Source organism: Bidens hawaiensis, unplaced genomic scaffold, assembly GCF_021521415.1.
Source record: "Bidens hawaiensis isolate Kalapana, Puna unplaced genomic scaffold, B.hawaiensis_p1.1 tig00002423_1, whole genome shotgun sequence".
Classification (NCBI taxonomy): domain Eukaryota; kingdom Viridiplantae; phylum Streptophyta; class Magnoliopsida; order Asterales; family Asteraceae; genus Bidens; species Bidens hawaiensis.
Window position 1 is genome coordinate 1,074,028 of NW_027491133.1, and position 12,742 is coordinate 1,086,769.

The following is a 12,742-nucleotide window of genomic DNA, read 5'->3' on the forward strand; positions in this document are numbered from 1 at the left end:
AATAATAAACCTGAGACATACTCAGATACTTAACAAATCGCCAGGAATTCAATAGAAATCAAACCGAAATGTAATATAATGTACATTAAATGTCTAGTAACTAATAATCCCATATAAAATCAAATTAAAGGTAGTACAATAAAATCCAATTTGTTATACTCAACACTAAACCTAAAAACTAAAAATTAAAAAGATAAATAGGTGAATATAAAATTTAAATTAATATAAAGGAATTGAATGAAACCTGAATTTGCTGAGTTCGATTAGATGTATCATCTTGTTCTGATTCGCGTCGCATACTGAATTAAACAACATCGAAATCGATTTAGGGCATAATAAAATTATGCATAACCATCGATTGATAAATAAGATTCGAATTAGACATATCCGATTTAATATTAATCTACAATGGGTTTTGAATTATCGATGGTGTTGATGAAAATCTGGGATTGTGAAGAAGGTCGATGTCTATGTTCTTGAGCTATTGATGTCGGGATTAACAGATAATATTTACCAAAGATATAAAAACAATTTGAAACCTTTACAACTAATAATTAATTATTACCAAATATAAGAATAAAACAGATTACCAATATACCCTTATATATAATTTAAATAGAAAATAAAAAGAAAATATATGATTGGCTGTAATTACTTCTCGCATTTCTCGCACTAAGAATACTTCTGAAAAGAACCTAAACCTATATATATATATATATATATATATATATATATATATATATAAGGGTTACAGTAAAAAGAAGTAGTTTCCTAGGAAGACTAGGAATAAATCATAACCACTGGATCATGCTAATAAATGGTTGAGATTTAAAATTACCAAAAACCGACATAGTTTTCTATGATTAATCTTTTACCACTATAACCGACATAGTTTCTTAGAATTCTTCTTTCACCATATTTTTTAATGCCACTTGTTAAAAATCTATTGGTTCTTACCCTTCTTAGGAAACTTTTTCTTTTTGTTTGAACCATTTTATATATATATAAAATTCATATACATATAAAAAATAATGATAACCAAAAATAATAATAATAACAAACTTTAGTGTTTATCTATGTTTTATACATTGCTTTTTAAATATGTATGATTTATGCTTGATCAATGGAAACATCAATGAAACTTTGTGGGTTGGCTCATGTGTAATTATTAAAGCTTCTATATTCAAAATGACCCAAGTTCGAATCCCGACATGCACATTTCATTTTAGATTTAATGAAAAATGGGTTTTACCGGTTCACCCGCCAGGTCAACCGTCCGGGCCGACCGCTCATCCGTAAACCAGCTTTCGAAAACGGGCCAAATAGAGTGACCCGACCCGGTATAGGGACCGGGTCCCGGTCGAACCGGTCCGACCGGGTTTCAAAACACTAGTTTTTGTTGAACTCAAATTCCTTTACCAATTTTACAAACTAAACACATTATATTTTTCCATTGGAATTAATTTCAATTCCTTAGAAAGATTCATTCCAATTCCTTTAATAAACGCATTATGTTGAATAATGTATTATCGGGAATAGCATCTGAGAAATATAGAATTGGTATATCATCTGAGAAATTTGGAATTTATATTTGGGACTGGAACATATAATATGTAAAACCAAATGCATACTATATCTGAATCAATACAAAATGAATGACATCTATAAATCTATCTTAGAAACTAGATAGGTCAATACATTATCAAGAAAATTATAAACCACTTTTATAAAATCAGACGATATAATATTGTTTTGATAATTCACATATAGAAACAAACTAATCTTCTTATGTACTGCATAACATAAAAAGGTTGAGATTCTAGCTATTTATTTCTTCCCTATGATACTTCATTTAACAATTTTCACCCGCCAAGTTTCTTTGATTCGGTTTGATAACCATACGGGTTCTTACTGGCCCAGTTCCATTGATCTCTGCACATCTCCTCTATTCCATACTTTGCCCTACAATTACAACGCAAAAACTATCTTAATACATAATTGACATTAATATAACAATAACAACTTATGAACACTTACTTCCAGTTTAACTCGCGTTCTGCCTTTGCTGTTGATGCATATACGACCTCAGCGTCACCAGGCCTACGTGCGGTCTTTATTAATGGGATTTTCTTGAGTAATAACATCAAAGGTTAACATTTCATGTGATAGATATAGATATCATCAAATTTGGAACAGTTGACTTGCAAAAAGTCAAAATCAAGTGTTTGACTATAAGTCAAACAAACAAACTAAAGGAATCTTGAAAATGCAGTACCTTTCCGGATGTCTTTTCAAAGGCTGATACCATTTCAAGAACAGATGTCCCTTTGCCTGTCCCCAAATTATAAACTTCACAACCTAAAATTATTTAAAATAAATATAAATAAATAAATAAACTAATTAATTAAATTGAAAACTTACAACTAGAAAATGGTATGTAAACAATTTCACAAAATATATTATAAACATTTCTATGATTCCATCATTCTTGCAATGTCACATGTAGTATGTATGTATGTAATGTAACTAGGGGTATAGTTACCTATTTTTGAATCAGAAAGTTTCGCCAATGCAGCAGTATGTCCATCTGCTAAATCCACAACATGTATGTAATCGTGTACCTAATTATTAAAAAGTAAACAATAATAATAATCAGCCTATCATGTAACCATTTCAAGATAATCAACAATTCAATACCATGTAAGAAACAAAAAAAATGTGGAAACCCATTTAAGAAAGAAAAAAAAGGTGAAAACGAAAGCATACCCCGGTTCCATCTTTTGTGGAGTAATCGGTTCCAAACACTTTAAGAGCGAGTTGTCTACCAACCGCAACATGTTGAATAAAAGGCATCAAATTATTTGGAATACCGAGAGGATCCTCACCAATTCGCCCACTCGGATGTGCGCCAACCGGGTTGAAATACCGCAATAATATTATTTTCCACTCAGGATCCGAAGCATATACGTCTCGGCACATTTCCTCAATCATGAGCTGAAAATATTTAATCTATTAGCTAAACCACTTAAACGTGACATTACTCCTATATTTTATATCTATTGACAATACCTTTGTTCGTCCATAAGGATTGGTTGCGGATAAAGGGAACTCTTCGGTGCATGGTAACTCCTTTGGCCAACCATAAACAGTAGCCGATGATGAAAACACAAGCTGAAATGTTCAAAAAAACATACAATTGTTTTGTCTTAGGTCGTGGTGCAACATTTGGAGACGTGATCGTGGGAACAATTTGGATGTGCCCCACAAAATGGTGTGGATTTTGGCATATGAAAGGAGTAATAAATGGGATATACCTTCTTGCACCCGTAGGCTGCCATAACTTCCAAGAGAGTTATAGTACCAATGATATTGTTGTTGTAATACATCAAGGGCTTCTGCACGCTTTCACCGACTGCTTTTAATCCAGCAAAATGTATAACCGCGTCAAACCTATACGATAATAGGAACATCAATAAAAGTTGGAACATTCTGTTTACTATGTTTAGAATATAGTAACAAATAATGATAAGACAATATGTAGCAATCATTTGTTTCAAAAAGATAATGTATACAAAAAACACATTTTTATAGAAAATCACTACTCCATGGGGCACACAAATATGCTAGTGGTATCAAATCTGGCAAAAGAACAGGTTACATGAGCATAACAACATGAGCATAACATATCAAACAGTCAAAAGGTTAAAGAAGTTTTAATTATTCAGTACAGTATTTGCCAAATTTGGTATAAACATAGTTAGGCACATAACTGGCGGCTCATAAAGCAGTTTCAGTAGTTGGGCAGCCAACAAAAGAGTCTTGTCAATTAATGTAAATTTCTGAGATGACTAAAAACCTAACAAAAGTTTCATGGGTTTGTGTTTTGTAAAAACATGTTCCGGTCCTAAGAATCAGATTATTTTTAAATCTTTCATAAAAAAATTGTTTTATGCAAAAAATTGAAATGTACTGTAGTATTTTAACCAAAATGTAAAAGTTAAAATAGAAATTGACTTAATATTTATAACTAAATATAAATATTATACAAATTTGCATTTTTGGTTGTAAAAATATGTAAGCACTGAAATTATTTATATTAAAAAAAGTAATAATTATGTAATAATTAAAAAGGTTTAGTAACATTTTACCACTGCATCAGTTTTACAAAACTGATCATTACTTTCCGAGATATCGCGTGTTAGAAAACGCCTCGTTTAAAAACATATAAATCAAAACAAGTAGTAGCAAGGAAAAGAAAGAAACAATACTTTGTAGAAGCAAAAAGCTGCTCCAAAGCAGGCTTATCCCTGATATCCATCTGCAGTAAATCACAACAGTTAAAAAATAAATAAATAAATTCTAAAAAAGAGAATAACTCATATCAAAACCGGATCATAGAACTATAACCTTATAGAGTTATAGATTCTGATTCCAATTCCGATACCAAAAAAGAACAATTTTATAAATATAAAACTTACAACTCAACCAATTGACATATATAAACCACAACAAACCTTATTGAAGAAACACTAAGTGACCCCGGCAGATTACGGATAATCTGGGGGTTAAGTAGATGTTTCCCACGAGGGTTAGGTCCGGCAAAGATGGTTATTCTTCTGATGACCTGCAAAACAGACACCGGGAACTCGTCACTGAGAAGGGGGGGTACCTCATTGTGACCACCCTCCGGCATGAGAATCAGACTAGATTGCTCTGAATATGTGTATATTAAGAGAAATAGCTAGAGCAGATATATGATGGTATAAGATATGATATAAGATATAAGATGATATGAGATGATCATACCGTTCCAAGGTGTTGGAGTATTTATAGCCGAAGGTAGGTTTCCAAGCAGGTACAGCCAGCTGTATAATATTCCTTTTCTACCAACTGTGGGCTACGCACGTGCCATGCTGGTGGTTGGTGGGTAGGCAGCGGCTGATAGTGACATGGCCGGCCGTGTACTATTTCTTTTCCACCAACTGCAGGCTATGTACGTGCCACGACAAGGGTTGGTGAGTAGGCAGCGGCTGATAGTGACATTAAGTACTAGAGCGTGCTCCTCGTCGTACTGTTGTCAGTGAGCTGTCGCTGCTTTGGTCAGATCTTGTCTATTTTGTCCATACCTTGGCAGGTATAGTACAAAAGATCCTCCAGAAGCGTACGGACTGGCTCATTTGGGCGGGAGTATTCCCGGCTTGCTCATTCCTTCTTCAGGTGACATTACTGAATTATTGAGAGTTAGTACCTTGTGCGTGTAGCCTTGCTATTAGTGCGGGTAGCCTCCGCTGATGGCTTGTATCCGCAGCTGCGAGAACAGGCGGGGTACTTCACCATTGGGAGGCTTTTCCTGCGGGAACAACTGGCGTATGCGCGTAAGGTCTTCATCTCTCTGAGCATGGTGGGTCATGCGGAACCAGTTGGTATTCGCGCAGACGTCCCTTTTCAAGGTGAGTCTTGCGGGTCCAACTGGGCTCTGCTGGGACCTACCTCTTCAAGTACCCCCAGTCCAATGTTCTTCTCATGATATGTTAATAATTGAGGTGAACTTTTGGACTTAAGCAAGGGGTTTTGAAAAGGGTTTTTAGTTTTAAGGTTGTCCGTGGGGATTCTTCCCGCGGTTTCCCTAATGTCACGTGCAGAAATTCCCGACTTTTCTGCTTGATCTTTGGGTATGATGCGGTTAGGTGTGTAACCTCCTCGCAAGTCAGGAGCGTTGAGTTTCACTTGTGTAGATTCTCCACAAGGTTTTGGTAGTTTTAGACATAGTGATCAATTATGTTAAACAACCAATTCCATCTTGGAGCTTTCAAACAATCTAGTTCTCAACGTTCCCGCTATGCGGGGATGTTATTTCCCTTTCCACAAGCATGGCCCAGAAGATCCTTCTTGGTTTTAATTCCCTGCGAGTGCTAAGTATATGAAGGGTTTCGCCTTGACACTGTACCCGCACTCGTCTTATAGTTACTTGACTCCCAAGGTATTCTTGGCTTCAATTCCCTGCAGGTGCTAAGTATGTGAAGGGTTTTGCCTTGACACTGTACCCGCACTTGTCTTACGGTTTCTTGGTTACCAAGGTATTCTTGGCTTCAATTCCCTGCAGGTGCTAAGTATGTGAAGGGTTTCGCCTTGACACTGTACCCGCACTTGTCTTACGGTTTCTTGGTTACCAAGGTAAGGGGGTGTAGTCCCTCTTATTTTTGAATCTTTTTTTTTGTAGGTTGTACATCGGATCTTCACGAACACATGTTACGACGATGCCATGAGCGCAGCCCTCAACGCTTCCCATGAGGATGGGGAAAAGGCTGGTTTCTTGCTTGGTCTGGGGTTTGTTGAGAAGGGCATCCCGCCTTCCAACTTCCCTCTTTATGATGTGGACACTGAAGCTACTTACGACCAAGCAATGAACCAGTATGCTGCCTTCCCGCATCCGGTGGTGGAGAAGGTGAACGAAATTGCTGCTGCTGATGATGGGTTAACTATTCTCAAGGCTTTCCTTGAACCGCCACAGCCAACTGATGGTGCGGGTTCGAGTGGGTTTGGAGGGAGTGGTCCTGAAGTTTGAACCTTGAGATCCCTTCCCACCGTTATGATAGATTTACATTTCTGTAGGCGGGTAGATACCTGGCCATTCTTGTAATGTTTGAAATGTTTGTGCGGGTATGACCGTCACTTTCACTTAATGACTTGCTTTATAAACGTTATATGACTTGCTCATGCATATTATAGTTTAATTTGGCACTTGTTTTGCCTCAAACAATATATGATTCGCTCGTGCATACTTTAGTTTAACTTAGCCATTTTCCAAGTGTTTTGAATAAGTTAACCTTTCAACGCGTGGTTGTCAATATGTTAGTGTTCAGTTTCCTCTATCATGATTGTGTGGGTAGGACCGTCACTTTCATTTAGTGGGATGACCAAACTTCACCTATAACTGACATGCGTGAAGGTTTTCCTCATGTTTTCCTTAGAAATTTTTGCCGTTTCTTGTGTTTATGCTGGTTTTGCCGCCGTCCACACGCAACAACTTCCCCACTTATTTATGCGGTGAATACCGGCATCAGTGTTTTGAATAACCTTTCGACGCGCGGTTGTCAATAGGTTAATGTTCAGTTTCCTCTCATGATTGTGCGGGTAGGACCGTCACTTTCATTTAGTGGGATGACCAAACTTTACCTACAACTGACCTGCGTGAAGGTTTTCCTCATTTTTTCCTTAGAAATTTCTGCCGTTTTTTGTGTTTATGCGGGTTTTGCCGCCGTCCACACGCAACGACTTCCTTCCCCACTTATTTATGCGGTGAATACCGACATCAGTGTTTTGAATAACCTTTCGATGTGCGGTTGTCAATAGGTTAATGTTCAGTTTCCTCTCATGATTGTGCGGGTAGGACCGTCACTTTCATTTAGTGGGATGACCAAACTTTACCTACAACTGACCTGCGTGAAAGTTTTCCTCATTTTTTCCTTAGAAATTTCTGCCGTTTTTTGTGTTTATGCGGGTTTTGCCGCCGTCCACACGCAACGACTTTCTTCCCCACTTATTTATGCGGTGAATACCGGCATCAGTGTGGTCAGATCATAAGTATAAATGTAAGACCATCAGCGTCAATGTGATAAGGAGAATCATTTCCATTAGAAGTGGCTTTAGGCCTTTTCTTTACAAGTTTGGAATTGATCTACATGCAGCCTGTGTAATTGAGCTCCCTTCCATGTTCTTGGGATGAGGGTTTCATCGAGCCTTTCGAGCCGATATGCACCTGGTTCGGAATCTCGTTGTTTACGCAGTATGTAGTCTCCAACATTGAAGCTGCAGTTTCATTCGTACTTTCCCCAACTGGGGTTCTACACGCATTAGCCTGCTTAGCGTTCATTACGCCACGAGGTGTGTGAGTTTCCCATCTCTGACAAATGCTTCGACGACGTCCTTCAAGGCTACGCATTCCTCCGTTGTGTGGCCTTTTGTCCTGTGGAAGTCACAGGATTTGCTTTGATCAGCGTTTGGACGCTGTCGGATTATTGGAGCCTCTGGCCATGGGAGCCTCTCGGTGGCGAATATCTCGGTGACGCTTTTGATGAGTGGCGTCCATCTAGAGTTCCGGTTCGAAAACTGCATGTTATCCTTTCCGCCTAACCGCTGGTGCGAGCCGGATGAGGTGCCAAAGTTTACCCTTGACTGCCAAATACCAAGATTCCTCTTTTTGTTTTGTCGGGCGGTAAGGACGTTGTTTTCTCTTGTTTTTTGAGTGTAGAGGTTTGTGCTCTGGGGAAGATCTCTACCCAGTTGCTTTTCCGTTTCCGCAAAGCGTTTAACTGCTGTCATGATGGCATCCCATGTGGATGGCATGCCGTCTTTACCTGTCAATGTGCGGATAAGCTCTAGGTATTCGGCGCCTTGGATGAAAGCTGCGCGAACAAGATCCTCGCTTATGGTACCCAGACTCAGCTTCTTTGAGTTGAAGCGAGTGATGAAGTCTAGTAAAGACTCATCTTCCTCTCGGATGCAGTTGAGGATCGTCCATTGCTCTTCGGTATACTTTCTTTGTTGACTGAAGTGTTGGCTGAACTTCTGTTGGAAGTCTGCCCAATCATAGATGTGGTGGACCGGTAGACGGTCAAACCACGCTCTGGCTGCCCCAACAAGCGTCATTTGGAACATGTAACACCACGTGGGTTCCGTCCAATTGCTGACGGTTGCCCCCGCTATGAATCTGTTCAAATGATCGTCTGGGTCAGATATACCATCATATGTGCCTATGTTGGACATTTGTTTGGCACTTTTCGGGGCAATTGCTTCCGCAATGTCCCTTGCAAATTTGGACGTTCCCGCATTTGCAACAGTTGGTCTAAAGGTTTTGGAGAAGTCCCGTGGGTTTCCCCCCGCGTTCCTTGGTTTGAAGGTTTCTCCAAAATTCCTTCTTGGTTGGAAGTCTGCTTGTTTACGCTTCCCTTTCGCCCTATGGCGCGAGTTTGCGTCACTGTCAGATTCTTCCCAATCTTTATCATACTCGCACTCATTACTCATGTTGAGCTGTTGAGTGCTTCCGAATTCGTCAGCCTGTTGGAGTGAACGTAAGCGTTCATCCAACTCAGCTTGGAATTCCTTCTGACGTGCTTCCGCCCACGCTTTAACTTGATCAAGTGTTTGGCGGGGGAGCCTCGTCTGTTGTCTCTCCAACTGGGTATCGGTGAATCCCAGAGGAGGATTATTTACTGCACTTGCCCCGGCTTGGGTAACCGGGGTAGTGTTCGTAAATATTGTGTACTCGCCGGTGTTCCCCCCAGTAGCTGGGGTTGTGGTTACCGGAGTTTCTTGGTCACTCGCTGGCCTTGGCACCAGAGTAACCTTAACCATCTTTCCAGAGGTTTTGAAAAAACTGAGAAAATTAGTTCTAGCTTTTATGCACGGATGGCGCCAATGAAGAAACACTAAGTGACCCCAGCAGATTACGGATAATCTGGGGGTTAAGTAGATGTTTCCCACGAGGGTTAGGTCCGGCAAAGATGGTTATTCTTCTGATGACCTGCAAAACAGACACCGTGAGCTCGTCACTGAGAAGGGGGGGTACCTCCTTGTGACCACCCTTCGGCGTGAGAATCAAACTAGATTGCTCTGAATATGTGTATATTAAGAGAAATAGCTAGAGCAGATATATGATGGTATAAGATATGATATAAGATATAAAATGATATGAGATGATCATACCGTTCCAAGGTGTTGGAGTATTTATAGCCGAAGGTAGGTTTCCAAGCAGGTATAGCCAGCTGTATAATATTCCTTTTCTACCAACTGTGGGCTACGCACGTGCCATGCTGGTGGTTGGTGGGTAGGCAGCGGCTGATAGTGACATGACCGGCCGTGTACTATTCCTTTTCCACCAACTGCAGGCTATGTACGTGCCACGACAAGGGTTGGTGAGTAGGCAGCGGCTGATAGTGACATTAAGTACTAGTGCGTGCTCCTCGTCGTACTGTTGTCAGTGAGCTGTCGCTGCTTTGGTCAGATCTTGTCTATTTTGTCCATACCTTGGCAGATATATTACAAAAGATCCTCCAGAAGCGTACGGACTGGCTCATTTGGGAGTATTCCCGGCTTGCTCATTCCTTCTTCAGGTGACATTACTGAATTATTGAGAGTTAGTGCCTTGTGCGTGTAGCCTTGCTATTAGTGCGGGTAGCCTCCGCTGATGGCTTATATCCGCAGCTGCGGGAACAGGCGGGGCACTTCACCATTGGGAGGCTTTTCCTGCGGGAACAGCTGGCGTATGCGCGTAAGGTCTTCATCTCTCTGAGCATGGTGGGTCCTGCGGAACCAGTTGGTCTTCGCGCAAACGTCCCTTTTCAAGGTGAGTCTTGCGGGTCCAACTGGGCTCTAAAAAAGAGAATAACTAATATCAAAACCGGATCATAGAACTATAACCTTATAGAGTTATAGATTCTGATTCCAATTCCGATACCAAAAAAGAACAATTTTATAAATATAAAACTTAAAACTTACAACTCAACCAATTGACATATATAAACCACAACAAACCCTATGAAAAGATAAGTTCCGGCCACGATCACCGGCAAGTTCTCGAACTCTACTAAGAGCAATTTCAGACGAGTTATCCAAGTTATCAACAACCACCGTGTGGTAGCCATTTAACAAGAGTTGCAACACGGTGTGACTGCCTATGTACCCGGCACCACCGGTCACCAGTATGCACGACGGCAGCGTCATCGTAAGTAATTACCAAGATGTGTGTATATATGGGTAATTGGAATTTAAGAAAGAGAGAAGATTTTGGTGTGTTGGGATTGACGTGTTGGATTGAATCAGTATTTATAAGGATGAAAATGAAAAAGATTGGAACCAAAAAAATGATTCATTTATTATTATTATTATTATTATTATTATTATTATTACTAAGGTGGTTTGTAGTTAATGATGGACAGTTAGAGTTGAAAGAAAAGGACGGAAACCAATTGGATAATGATTGAATTAATGATGGACGGTTAAAGTTGGAACATTTGTACTTTAGAGTTGTGGACATCTCTAGGATCTTATTGCGTTTTCTTGAAATTCATAACCACCATTCAACACCCTTTATCTTTTATCTAATTTTGACTTTACGGTTTTCTCGAATTAAATTGGTGTCTATCCAACCTGATTAAATGCCTTAAATTTGTAATTATAATATTAAGACTTTTCAATATTATATTTGAAAGGATATTCTTTCTTTCTTTTTTTTTAACTAACTAATTTTAACACATATTTTACACCACGTCGACTATAACCCACAATTATTTAGTTATAAATCATGCACTTTTAACACTAGACTAAACTGGTGGTTGTGAAAATATAATATCCTAACACTTAGCGGTGTTCACGGTTTGGTTCGAAACCGTGAAACCGCCCACCGGTCATCAGTTCGGTTTCACAATTGGTTTTTTTTCTCCGTATTGGTCGATCGGTTTCAATAATTTCAAACGGTGGCGAACGCTTCGGTTTAAGGTTTGTACCAAAAACCAACTGTAAAAAACCGGACCGGACCATATAGTTAAGTTATATTAAAATTTTTTAGATATTTTATATTATACATATATGTATTAGTACATTTTGTTAAATATAAACTAATAGTGTAACTGTGCAAGTGTATATATACAATGTTCATATTAATTATTAACCAAACTAGGTTATTAACCCGTGTGCTACATGGGTGGAAATATAAAAATCATTAATTAAACACACATATATTTTGTAACGTGTTTTTATGAGACACAACATGATTTATAATTGCAAGTCATTTTAAAACGGAAACATTGGTGAAATTATTAAAATTTCAAAACAAAATTTGTAACATTGAATTTTAGTAATTTTAATGAAATCCGTAATTATGGTAGGCTAGTTACAAATTTTTATAAACAGAAATTTCAAAACAAAATTTAAAATATGTAAACTGTTAAAATGATGCATGTATTTATCTAATTAGTTATTTGGTTTTGTATAATTGGTCAAATTTTATTATTATTGGTTCAACATTTTTAACTACATGTTACAAAAATTAAACATTACACATCAACGTTATGATATGATTATCCATGTCTAGTAAAACGAACATTATGAGATGATTATGTAATTAATAATTTTGAGATGATTATGTAATCAATAATTTAATTACATTCATGCACCATTTTATAAAAAATAGTAGATTGTCAAATTATGTTTTTCCTTCCTAAGTTATAGATAAACTACTAAAAAGATGATTAATCAAAATTTAATCAAATCCAAAAATTCTGATCTGTTAGTTACAAATTTTTACAAACTGGAATTTCAAATTTCTATACAAAAATTTAAATATGTAAACTTCTAAAATGATTCATGTAATTAGCTAATTAGTCATTTGGTTTTATATAATTGGTCAAATTTAACTGTTAGGCAAACGTAGTGGGCGTTGATTTGGGAGACAAAAGGGCGCGAATGGGATAGAACCCCCCCCCCCCCCCGGCGATTTTAGGGCGATTTGGGGCGGGGATAACTTGTCGCCTGCTCGATTGAATTATAATAATATAATAATAATAATAATAATAATGTTACCGTTGGGGGGTAACGGTTATATATAAAAAAAATAAACTATATATCTATATATATATATATATATATATATATATATATATATATATATATATATATATAAACATACACCTTCTTCTCCATTTCATATCAATTTCATACACAATTCATACCTAAATTCTTCAAA

General features: G+C 38.0%; 1 protein-coding gene across 1 annotated transcript; it reads right to left on the reverse strand.

The window, feature by feature from the left end:
- Nucleotides 1–1,722: 1,722 nt before the first annotated feature.
- Nucleotides 1,723–10,789, reverse strand: LOC143619349 (UDP-glucose 4-epimerase GEPI48-like). The gene is made up of 9 exons (XM_077091298.1): nt 10,534–10,789; nt 4,269–4,318; nt 3,315–3,450; nt 3,070–3,171; nt 2,767–2,994; nt 2,543–2,621; nt 2,276–2,358; nt 2,038–2,129; nt 1,723–1,962 (listed from the first exon to the last, which is right to left on the reverse strand). Exons 1-9 carry the CDS (start codon nt 10,720–10,722, stop codon nt 1,863–1,865), a joined length of 1,059 nt encoding a protein of 352 aa, XP_076947413.1. The 5' UTR covers nt 10,723–10,789; the 3' UTR covers nt 1,723–1,862.
- Between the last annotated feature and the right edge of the window lie 1,953 nt (nt 10,790–12,742).

Coding starts and splice junctions, on each gene's coding strand:
- LOC143619349 (XM_077091298.1), bottom strand. CDS start 10,722: ATGACGCTGCCGTCGTGCATACTGGTGACCGGTGGTGCCGGGTACATA. Junction 4,319..10,533: donor GGAACTTATCTTTTCATAGG/GTTTGTTGTGGT, acceptor GATTTACTGCAG/ATGGATATCAGGGATAAGCC. Junction 3,451..4,268: donor CAGCTTTTTGCTTCTACAAA/GTATTGTTTCTT, acceptor ATTATCGTATAG/GTTTGACGCGGTTATACATT.